Source organism: Jaculus jaculus, chromosome 15, assembly GCF_020740685.1.
Source record: "Jaculus jaculus isolate mJacJac1 chromosome 15, mJacJac1.mat.Y.cur, whole genome shotgun sequence".
In the NCBI taxonomy this organism is placed as follows: domain Eukaryota; kingdom Metazoa; phylum Chordata; class Mammalia; order Rodentia; family Dipodidae; genus Jaculus; species Jaculus jaculus.
Window position 1 is genome coordinate 69158462 of NC_059116.1, and position 12330 is coordinate 69170791.

At 41.4% G+C, this 12330-nt stretch overlaps 1 protein-coding gene across 11 annotated transcripts in view; it reads right to left on the reverse strand.

Moving 5' to 3' along the window:
- Celf2 (CUGBP Elav-like family member 2) overlaps positions 1–12330 on the reverse strand; it is an 897461-nt gene that overhangs the window by 11241 nt on the left and 873890 nt on the right. For 7 of the 11 annotated variants that reach the window (XM_004662381.2, XM_045134876.1, XM_045134881.1 and 4 more), the window contains 2 exons: positions 9636–9755; positions 3763–3960 (listed from right to left, as the gene is read on the reverse strand). In XM_004662381.2, the coding sequence (XP_004662438.1) occupies positions 3763–3960; positions 9636–9755 (318 nt within the window). Of the gene's footprint in view, positions 1–3762; positions 3961–9623; positions 9756–12330 lie in introns of all 11 variants that reach the window. The other 4 variants (XM_045134879.1, XM_045134878.1, XM_045134875.1 and 1 more) reach the window with 4 other exon arrangements.

Sequence of the window (12330 nt, forward strand, 5' to 3'; positions counted from 1 at the left end):
CCTGCTTGTCCAGTGTGCAGTTCCAGGGAGCAGGCTGAAGTGGACTCCTTAGATAAGGGGAATGTGGGTTGAAGAAAAAATAAAAACTCTGCTGATATGTATTTATCCATTTATTTTTACAAAGAAGTATCCAATTAAGTTTCTTCTCTTGCCTCCATAAAATAAATTGTCAAACTGTTCTGATAATGGACATATTCTTAAGAGACTTCTTGAGGCAAACTACTAATGCCAGATATGCAGTTATTTCTTTCTTATTTAAAAATAGGTCTTTGTGAGTATTAACTTTTTACATTCCTCACAAATTTTATGGATATGTCTCTACAGTCCAATGCAAGGGAATCAGCCTGTATTTTAAAGGGAAAAACTATAACTTACTCAAATCTTAAAATGTTTTCTGGTTTTAAAATGAATAGATGCAAAAGCCATAGTCCTGGAAAATGGGTCATGTGAGTGCTACTGGACCATATGTGTTCTTTGGGTAATGGTCAAACATGAACCACTACATTTACGTTCCTTCTAAAGAAAAGATTCAAATGCCCCAAGAAGAGTAGCAGCGGTCTGCACTGTGAGGAACAGCTCTACGACGGAAGCCTGAGGACAAAGCAGCGGTTTCAGGTACAGGACAGGGCATGCTACGCCTCGACACCCTCGCTGTCCCAGCGCGAGTCCAGGCTAGAAAGGAGAGCACGAGCAGCTGCGCACAGACGGCGGTTTCTACTTCGTTTCTCTTTCCCAGCAACAATTACCCACAGCGTCTTCACGCTTCCCTCTCATGTCCATCACAAGAAACAGTTTTGGTTTTCAATCATCTCAATTTTTTAACATTAAAATGAAAAAAAGATATGTAACTGAGGCACCTGATACCAAAACAACAAAATGTCAACACACGTACACACTCACACACCTTTTGAAGATTTCTTCTGTCTGTCTCCAAAAGTAATCAATTTGCCCACAACTTACCCTTTAGTGCACCTTTTCCTATCACATGTCCCTTTAACCAAGAGTTGCTATGCTATACTGCTAGTTCCCACTGGTTTGGTGTTTATATTATGTATTTTTCACAGGGCAACTGATATAGCACAAACCTCTGGGAACCGTGTGTTTGTGTGTGTGGGGGCGGGGGGGGGGAGGGCAGGGTTGTCTGCTCAAAAAAAGCTGAACCAGATTACCAGTGCCCCTAACTACTATTTGCCTCCTGTAATTAAAGAAATGGTGACCGTAGAATGCTTAGGAAGAGCTAGAAGGTGACTGGCTTTCCCACATTTAATCTTTTAAATGAGAGCTTCATTTAAAAGATTATAACACCCATATGTGTGGGTGTTAGGATAACGCCTTAAACCATTCCTTTACAAAGCTTGACAGGTTTGTTTCCTTGTGCGTGTGGGGGTGGGTGGACGCACCAGGGTCCACACTCCTACTTCCATGCGCATGCCTTTCAGGTTTTTTTTTTTTTTTTAACACCAGAAGACAACTGTGGATTGAAAATATAAAAATCTGTTATTGGAATTGTTTTCTTCCCATGGTATGATTTGCCTTTGAACTGCACTTTACCTAAGCAAATAGTAGATGGATAATATTTCTTGAGCTACCGTAATTGGTGAGAAGATGAACAGAAGAGAGGTAAGAAAAGGTGAAAGATGATGAAAAACCCAACAAAACAAACCTAAAACCGACCACTACAAATCAAAAGGCCTAAGCCCTACTACTGAGTAGTTAGAATAAATCAGAATTAGCAATCATTATTTTCACTTATTTTACAAATGTCTAAGAGTTAAAGCAAAGAAGTTTATAGCAGTGGACTGGAGTGAAGCAAGTCAGGAAATTTTATTACCAAGTCTAAGCTTTATCTGTAGATCATGGATTGTGTGTCTTTTGTGGCAGATGTTCTAAGTGATACAATCTGTAGTTTGTTGTACAGTCATACTGGAAAACGGGGAGGTGACCAGCGTGCTCTAGAAAGCCACTTTGTGGTCTCTATCTAAGGACATCATTATCTTACAGCCTTTCTCCTATGGCCTTTGTCACATAGACATATGAAAACAGACTAGTAATAATAATAATAAAGCCCATGTTTAGGGAAGATCTGTGGTGTTGAGATGCAGGGTCCCCTTCTTATGTCTGCTAAACCACAGTTATCTGAACAGATGCCACTGTTTAAAATAATCTGAGATAGCAGTTATAGCTGACAGTGAAAGCAAAGGTGAAATGAAAATGCAAATAAACTTAAGTTATATTTCATCTGTTTTTTTTTTTGGTTTTCCAAAAGGGTCTTACTCTAGGCTGACCTGGAATTCACTATATAGTCTCAGGGTGGCCTGGAACTCATGGTGATTCTCCTACCTCTGCATCCCAAGTGCTGGGATTAAAGGCATGCACCACCATGCCCAGCTTCATCTGTTTTTTTTTATTTGAACAGACAACTGGCCTCAAATCCATTATTTAGCTGAGGCTGACCTTGCTCTGTCCTTAGCCTCCTGAAGGCTAGCTCAGATTACAGGTGTATGCCATCACACCTGGCTTATTTTTCATTTTTAATGAGTTCTGCTATACTACATATCAAAGAAAAATTCCTTTTCCATTGCTTTCAAACTCATGGGTATCTTTTAAATTGTATTTACTTAAAATTCTGTAGTATTACAAAGTAAAACTATCCTACTTCTTACAAAATACCATGTTTTAAGTTAATTTTTTGGCAAGGTCAGTTTATAACTGGGGTTACAATAAAGGAGAGGGGAAGGAAAGACTTAAAATTTTTATTAATTTTCCTGTTCTAGCTTTTCCAATATTCTAAACAAGTCAGAAAGAAAATAGCATGTTGCTGATTAAAAAAAATTATTTATTTTGAGAGAGTGAGTGAGTATGTGTGTGTCAGAGCCTCCTGCCTCTGCAAACAGTCCTCAGACAAATGAGCTACTTTGTGCATCTAACTTTACATGGGTGGGGAATTGAACCTAGACTGTCAGGCCTTGCAAGCAAGCACCTTTAACCACTGAGCCATCTTGTCAGCCCAAGTAGCTGATTTTTAAAGTGACTTTAAATAGTGAAGAGGAGATTATAAGGAAAAATATGACATGGTAGCATGCATCAGTAATCCCAGCACTTAGGAGGCCTGGCAGGAGGACTGCCCAAAATTCAAGGTCAGCCTACATTTTGGAGTTAGATCAATTTTCAAAAATAAAATAAAACCAAAAAGAAGGGCAACTTTCGTAGTTGCATTACATAATTAACCATTTAATAATTTATTTTAATTTGTTCTTAATGCTACGTTCTTGGAAATTCATCCTACCTTGCTACAGAGAAGTGAGGTAATGCATCACCTGCCTCTCCAGAAGACTCCCAACTAAACCCGTCCTAACCAGGGATTTCATCACCAGCCACACAGCCAAACCTCGGGATGTGCAGAAGAGAGATGCTCTACCCGCAACAGCCACAGGGACCCTGGGAGGAGAGCCTTGAGAGTGCATGCTGACTGCACACAGGGAGGTTCCTGTCACATGTCTGATGGCGGCAACTAGTAGTTATTTCCTGTAAACCCGGGGCAGGGGGGTGGGGAATGAGAGCTTCATTTAAAAGATAAATGTAAGATGGACATAAGACTGGAATAAATAAATGGATTACACCTTCTACGTTTCTTTTGACACACATATTAAAAATTAACTGCTTTCCTTTATGATTTTGGTTCACATCCGTAGCTTCTAAATGTGCTCTGAAGACCAGTGATGAAGTGGCTGGCCCTGCCCTGGGGTGCAGGCAAGCACCTACCTTCCTTTTGGCTGCCTGCAGCGCTCTGCTGTTGCAGTAAGCTCTGGCTGTACAGAGTGGGCAGTGCAGCTGCCGCGTACTGCTGAATTCCTGAGTAGGCCTGGGTGAGAGCATCCATGGTGCCAGCCGTGCCATTCGTCAAGCCTGTGGCGCCAAGTCCTCCATTCAGAGCCGCCATACCTGAGAGCATTTGAGCAACTTTACAAAAAACCCAACAATAGAGAAGAGAAATAGCACTTATTCATTAGTGCTTTCCAAAGGAAGTTAGAGAGTCATTTGACACAAGTACAACAGCAAATGCATGCAGTTAGCACACCAATTAAACCAACAGAAAAACCAAGAACAATATACATGAAGAAATGGGAAAAAAAAAACCTAAGCAATGATAACTCTCACTTCTTAAGTCAATGATGAAAACTCACTCAGGCCCTACAGTTAGACAGAACACCATAATTCCATGCACTGTGCTACTGGCAAGTACCATTGTTATATTTTTCAAATAAACACCTTCTGCTTCTTAGAGATCAGAAAAACATGACTAAATTAAAAACAACAGCAACAAAAAATCTCAGTGGCCGATGCCAGCACCATCTGTATAGTGAGATCCATTACTAGGCTCCTGGAGGGGCTAAGGATGGCCTAGAGAGTTGAGGAGCAAGAATAAAACTTCTTCAGAATGGCAAGAAATGGCAAGGCAGAAAAGTTCTGACTTACATGTCATTCAGCAGCACAAATAGCTGGTTTTCTAAAAAGCTGAAGGATGCCATGAGGGGTCAGGATCTCAGGAGTAAAATCATAGTCCAGCTGACTTAGAATCAAGCTGGACCCTTCCTGTAACTTCACACACTCACGGGTAACTAATGTCTGGGAAAGGAAGGAGCTGTGTATCAAAGATGTACATGCTTACAGGTAGCTAGTGTCTGGTTGGTGAAAGAGCTGCCGATCTGAACTGTACACACTCAAAGTAGTGTCTGGGAAATGCAAGAGCTGTGTAACAAAGGTGTACACACTCATAGGTCATTCAGTAGTGTCTGTGTGATAAAAGAGCTGTGTGTCACGTTTCCCAGGTGACTGAAGCACTAGTGTCTAGAAGCTAGATCCTGGCCATCAGCTGCTAGGAAGTGGACATTGACCAGCTACTCTTGTGATTTTTGTGCCTGTATGAAAGCTGCTCTATTCTAGTTGCTGACTGTGTCTCCCTCCAGACGTAAAATGGCCTGGATATTTGTGTTTCATTTTCCTTGAATACTAAATCAAAACATGCAATGTTTCATAGAGTGTTAACTTTCAGATGAACTCCAGAAATGGAAGAGGTGAGAACGTAATTGTCTTTAGTGCCTTTTATGATGAAAAGTTTTTTTTAAAGATCTGATTTTGAGAAGTACTTACTGTAAACAATGATAATCTTGATAGGATTAAGATTAGCAATTATAAATACTACAATAGAAAATATGACTGAGAGAAAAAACTTGCCAAGATATTTAATGAAAATAGAGGTCAGCCAAGGATGCGTGCAAAGTATACAGAGAAGTCACACAGCAGAAGCACCCCAAACTCCCGTCAGTGGTCTTGCTTGCCACCTACAGGAAATGTCCTACTTATGTCGCATGTGCTTCTGCTTTTGAGCAATATGAAGACATGAGTTAGGCCATGACTGAGCAATAAAAGACTCAGGTTTTGGATGATCACTGTGGGGCTTGAGAAGACAACTTTGGCTTTGGAGAGTGGTACAATATACGTTGTCTTCATAGAAGATGGGGAGGCAGAAAGGCAATTTGAAGGGTTGAGACTGCAGCCCTTGGAGAAAGGGAAATCCAGCAGCACAAAGTGAGCAGACAGGTGCTGGCCGAGGTCCTTACTACTGTGAAGTCTAGTTCTGTTCTCCTGCTTGTGCAAATAAGTACTGTTAAAGAGCTTATGGCTCCTCCATCCTCCTAATGACTCTTCAAAAATCCTCAAACAGCAACTAATCACATTTACCTCTTTCCATCCATTTCTCATATTATTATGGCTGACAAAGGGCTGGGTAATAATTTCTCTTTTCCTCTTTTGGTTTTATTTCATCACTTTCCAGAATTTGTATGATGGAAAGAAAACTCCATTTTCTTTTTTTTTTTTCTAGAGAGTGGGATGAGTGTGCCAAATGACTTGGGAAGGGTCTAGGCACCTCTGAATGGCTCTTTTAGTTCCATGACAGGTGCTAGGGTTACAGACCATCAAGTTGTGGACTCAGTCCCCTAGGAATTCAATTCTTGTGTAAGAGGTTTTGCCACTCTGCCCTAAGGTGTGTGGTTTCAGGTGTGCATGGAAGCCTCTTGGATGAGGGGGCGGAGCAGGCGAAGGATGACTGGTGAATTGGGGAAAAAAAATCAGAAGAGGACTCCAGCTTTTGCAGTTAATTCCTGTGGATTCCTTGAAGCTTGTCCATGTTATAAGCCAGTGTATCAGAGATAATACTTGTTGGTATCTGATTAGCACTAAAAGCGTTGGACATCAAAGCAGACGTTTAAAAACATTGTGGGATAAAATGCTTTCAAAGAATAAGGCCTTTAAGGCCAAAATGGATCAATCATTTCCTTCCTTTAGATTCTCATGCAAGCTTTTTGGATGAGGGCAGCTGCATGACAATGATGGGTGTGGCAAACCTCTGCAAGGAGGACTGGGGAAGCTGGTCTGGCAGTATAGTTGGTGTATAGCTTGACTACTAAGTTCTTTATTCTTTAGAAGTCTTCAACTGGCAGAGATCAAGGAGTTGTGGCATTACTAAGTAGGTCTGTTAAAGCGACAGAGACAGACATACCTATGAAGATGAGCCCCAGTAAAGGGAGAGTCTGCTTTTCAGCACTATTTGCAACACACTGTGCTAGATCTTGTATCAAATAAAAGAAGACAGTAAAAGTATGTATTAGCATGTTCTCACAGACTGGTAACCTACTGACTGAGGTAAATTTTCCTTTGCCCAGATGAGGGATAGCCTGCCAGTAAATGAACACCTGTGTAAAATGAGTATGCATGTAGTTAGTGGCACTTTCATGTATGCCTGTGTTCACATCACAAATGTGTGTGTTGTTGGGTGTATTAGGTACATGCCTAACTACATTCATCTTTAGCATTTACAGTATACAGATTAAACAATTATTTGACAATGTAAATAGTGACAAGCTACAATAAGGTGTTAAAAACCTTTACCAGATGTCTTGCTGATTAGAGCTGATGTTTTGAGCACTGTATGGTAAGCCATGTGGGAGAATTATATGATAACAAGGTACAGTAAGGTAAGAGTGCCACTGAAGTCAGGGTGAAGAGCCTTGAGCAGGGACCAGGCCCTCGCACGGACATATCTGCATATACCACTTTCTTTGACTTAGTTCAGATGTTGATGACATATCCAAGGACTCCTCAGAGAATCCAGACCCAAAAGCCCTCAATTATCCATGTTCCCTCTGATCGTGTTGATTCCTGCTTATCTTTAGGAGCACTACTGTCTCAGTGGAAGGAAAAGGATATCAGAGAGTTTACTTAGATACTTCTAACCTCAACTCCTTTCAGAGAAGGGTCTGCCTTCTGGCAGGGAAGAGGATCAAATCCAGGCTACAGTGAATCCACTACCTACCTACTTCTTGGCTGCTTTGCCCAAACAAAGCAGCTGGTTTTATTAAAACACCAGCACATTCCCAATATGGGAACAGTGGAATGGCTCTTGCGACACGCTGGGGGAGGAAACAAGCAACATGAATGCTGTCGCCAAATAGTTTAGAAGCTGAGTCTCCAGGTAACCGTTTCTAGATTACCTTGAGAGAACCATCCCAAACAGGCAGCATCAGGATCTCTGCTGAAGGAGAATGATCTGAGAGAATATTTCATGCGAGAAGAGTTTCCTTTTGTATTTATTCTCAGATAGGTAGCATAGATTAGCTCTAAGAACATGCTGAGATTGAAAATAGCTCTCTACTTGTAACACATCAAGTGAGAAGGAATGTATTTCCATCTGTGCATAGTTTTTTGTTTAATTAAATATTTTTTTCTGGATCACAATAACTGGTTGGTAGGAGTACATGAAAATAGAAACATTATGACTTAATTTCTCACAAAGCATACATACTTTTGTTAACCCAATGGCAAAGAATTAAAGAAAAAAAATTTAATCTTGTCCTTGCCAGAGCAAACTTTGTGTAACACAAGACCCCACACAAACACTACCTGTGGTTTCTCTGCCATTCACTAAAGTCCCCCTTAGGTCCTCATAACAAAGATGGGAAAAGCCCAGCAACACACACCAGAGTAGAGTGAAGAGGAGCAGGACACAGACAGGACACACACAGCAGTCATGAGCACGTGCTGAGGAGGACAACCATTCCCACTGGCCTGTTACTCTGCAGACCAAGGACAGGCAGGCGATCAAATCAAAGTCCTTGTTTGAGGGGAACTAGGTCCTGGGGCAAGAGAAGCAGCATGAGGTATTGTGTGCAAGCACACGTATCCTCAACCTAGTGGAAGGCAAGGGGGCTGGCGCTTCTGCAGGACAAGGTCAGAGAGAGGAACTGTACCAGAAACAGGAATCAAGGCCATGAGGTTCCTGGGTGGCTGCTGGAAAATGTAAAAGCTAGAGGCAGTTTTAACTGGAATAAACATTCTGGCTGTCACATGGTTACCAGGTCATGTACTACGTGCTAATCAAGAGTCATCACATTTGGAAGGAAAGCAGGTTTTCTTTATTGTCAGATAAAACTCAGGTTTTTGTTTGGTCTTCCTGGACCATCTGAGTAAAAGGACATAATAAAATCTGAAAATTTTCTTCTTAAAATATGATTTGCTTTCTTATCAGTTATTATTGACATGGATATGGTTTAGACCATTTTAAACCAAATAAACTGCAAAGCATTACTGTAAGTTTTAAAGTATAACTACTAGTATGCTCACTTTAAATTTTGATAGCTCAATCGCCCATTAAGGCTTCTGTGGACCTCCTGGACTTGGCTACTCTGAGGCAGCCAGGGTGACTGAATGGACAGACAGGCAAACTCAGTGTCCTGCCTGTGGGCTAAGGGTAAGTTTCCCCAGTGCAGAAGCCCACATCAAGCATATGCCTAAAACAGGACTTACTCTCAGCTCCTCTGTACTATTTATCACATGTCACTAAGATGACAGGAACAGTTTGGCTGTATGGGACAGATCCTAGAGTTAGTGAGCGCTTGGGCTTCAGGATCAAGTGTAATTTGGTACACTATTTGCAGAAATCTCTGTTACCTGCCGCAGTAAACTGAAGTCCCTTTTCACAGTCATAAGGACCCACAGGTGTTAATAAGGATTCCAAATGATGGTCTTTCTAGTTGTGCTGCCTTCTCCTTACCCCCCAAGTTCCATTTCCTGTTCTATGAGGCTTTGTTTCCCACCAACACATGAAGCTGTCTAGAATCTTTGGATATTTCAAGCTGATCCAGGACTGTCAATTTTCCAATGGAGATGGAAGCCGGCAAAGGAAGCTGAGATTTGCCTGAGCTCCTGCAGAAGACCCGCAGCAGAGCTGGATGCATGCTTCCCAACTTCCACTCTGCTAACTTTCCTGTTACAGCAATTAGTCTCACAGCAGGACTGAGGAAAACCAAAATCAAACCAAACTCCTTGAAACCTGAACCTATTTGCCAACCACAGATATCTATGGGGGAGGACTCACACTACACAGTCATGGTAAATGGTTGGGTAGATTTTGAGATGTGGAAAGCTTTTGCCTATTAAAAGCATGTGCTGCTCCATCCCAAGTTTTAGTTCTCCCCGTTTCATATCCTTTTTAGGTCAATTCTGGCTGATCATTTTCTGGAGAATTTGAGGGAAGGCTGTCCACCAGAGCAGCAAATACTCACTATTTATGGTACCTGCTAGTGCATTAATATTATTCAGTCCAACAGTGGCTCCAGCTAATCCTTGCAGAGTCCCAAGAGAGGTCAAGGAATTCATGGCTGCACCAGCAGTAGAATTGGGGGTTGAAGCAGCTACTGGAAAAGAAAAAGGAGAGAAAGCACAGGATGAGTGGGCATCGACCCACATGAAAAGAACCTGCTGTCACCATAGCTGACCAAGGTATTTCTTAAATATTGCAGATCTGAAACCCGTCTTTAGATTTTCACCATAAAAACTGGGGACATGACTGAATGGATAAAGCACTTACCACACAAGCATGAGCACTTGAGTCTGGTTCTGCAGACCCCATATAGAGCCTCTATAACCCTAGGACTCCCAAGGCAAGATGGGAGGCAAGAGAATCCACAGAAGCTCTTGAGCCACTCAGCCTGGCAAGGTGCAGTGGTGAGCAACAGGAAGATCCTGCCTCAGAACGTGGTGCAAGGTGGGGACTGACACCCAAGGTTATCCTGTGACTTGCACATGCATGCTGTGGCACGCACATATCTGCATTCACACGTGAGCACACACACATACACCACATACAAAGAAGATTATACTTGTGATCGTTCTGGCAATTTGATATTTCAGTGGCTGAGGGTGTAGCCTGCTCAGTGGTGGGTGGTTAGCCCCTCTCAACAAGAGCCTAGGTTTGACCCCACCACTGCACAAACACTGAAAAATCATGGCTCTGTTCCGCCAGTCCCCTGAAGATGCTCACTACTGGTTAGTGTGTGTGTGTGTGTGGGGGGGCATGTATGAGTGAAAGGCATGCAATTCTAGCTGACCCTCCACTAGTCAGCCACAGGACAATCTGAAATATTACTTGAACATGGGTCAAGTTGAGGGAGTAAACAGTCTTTTCTTAGCTTTGTTTTAATTTCAGCTTCAGATGGCATTTTTTTTTGAAGAAACTACCACCACCACCACACATCTTCTAAGTTTGACAGAAACTCTGGGACCTAGTTAGTGTTGAGAGAAGGGTGATATGGGACGAGTGCATTTCAGTACAAACCAGATTCTCCTCCTCTTTTCTAAAATGCCTCTACTCTCAAACATCAGCTTTGGTATGCAATTCACATCACAAAATCTAGCCCTTTACATTAAAAAAAATTTTTTTTTATTAGAGGGAGAGAAAGAATGAGAATGGGTATGCCAGGCCTCCAGCAGCTGCTAATGAACTCCAGATGTGTGTGCTACCTTGTGCACCTGGCACACCTGGGTCCTGGGGAATTGAACCTGTGTTTTTTAGCTTTGCAGGCAACCATCTTCATTGCTAAGCCATCTCCAACCCTCCTTTACAAATTTTTAATTCAGTGGTTTTTAGTGTACTTTGAGTTGTACCACCTTCACTATTAGCTAATTTCAGAGCATTTTCCATTACCTGTAAGAAATGTATACCTATTTGCACTTTCTCTTCCCCCTTCCCTTTCAACTTGTAAAGTCATGTGTCTGAATATTTGACATAAATGAATAAGAAAATGTTAAATCTTATGACTAGCTTATTTTCACTTAGCTCAGTGTTTTCAAAGTTCAACCACATTGTGACATGTGTTAGAACTTCCTTTCATTGGTGAATAACAATATCCCATTCTATGGATAATATATTTTATGTATGTTGTCATCAACTGTGGATCTTTGGGTTGTTTCTGCTTTGGGGCTAATATGAGCAGGAATACTGTGAACATTAAGCTTCAAGGTTTTATGTAGAAATAGGTTTTAATTTTCTTGAGTATATGCCTAGGTTTGAAATGACTAGGTCATGTGAGGCATCTCTTTTTAATATTTTAAGGAACTGCCCTATGTTTTCTAAAGTGGCTTAGTAGCTTTCCAAACCCTTTCCCAGAATCATTTCTACAGCACTTTTATTTAAAATTTAAAATAATTGTCAGGCGTGGTGGCGCACGCCTTTAATCCCAGCACTCAGGAGGCAGAGGTAGGAGGATCGCCATGAGTTCGAGGCCAACCTGAGACTACATAGTTAATTCCAGGTCAGCCTGGGCTAGAGTGAGACCCTACCTCGAAAAATCAAAAAAAAATTAAAAAACAATTTATTTGGGAGATGTATAGGTAGACAATAAGAGAGAATATGAGTATGGGCACTGGGTGGTGGGCTGCCAGTACATACAAAATCCAGATTCATGCGCCACTTTCTGCATCTGCCTTTATGTGGCTACTGGGGAATTGAACCCAGTCCAGTAGGCTTTGCAAGAAAATGCCTTTAGTCAATGATCCATCTTTCTAGGCCCCTGAAGTAATTTTCCAAAGTGGTTCTCTTTTGCACTTATGATGTCTTTAAATAATATTTTAAGTATGGTTTTACAACTGCCTGGCCTTCAAAAGCACATTATTTTTCTTGGTTATGGGGATGAAGATAAAGTCAAAACCTGACTCTGACCACTCCCAGGAGTGGCACCTATCCTTTAGGTAGCTGGGATTGCCTTCACAGACCACACAGCATTGTTCCTAGTACACACCTTACTGGATGAGGCCAAATAAAATTCTTGAGAAAGAGATGTCTTACCTTTTCAAATTTCCATTCATGCATAGCCACTGATTTCTGACACTTGCATTATATTTTTAATTGTCAATATAATATATATAATCAAATCATCACTTTTCATTCTCTCATATTATGATAAACATAATCAGAAGTAGAAACAACAAGCA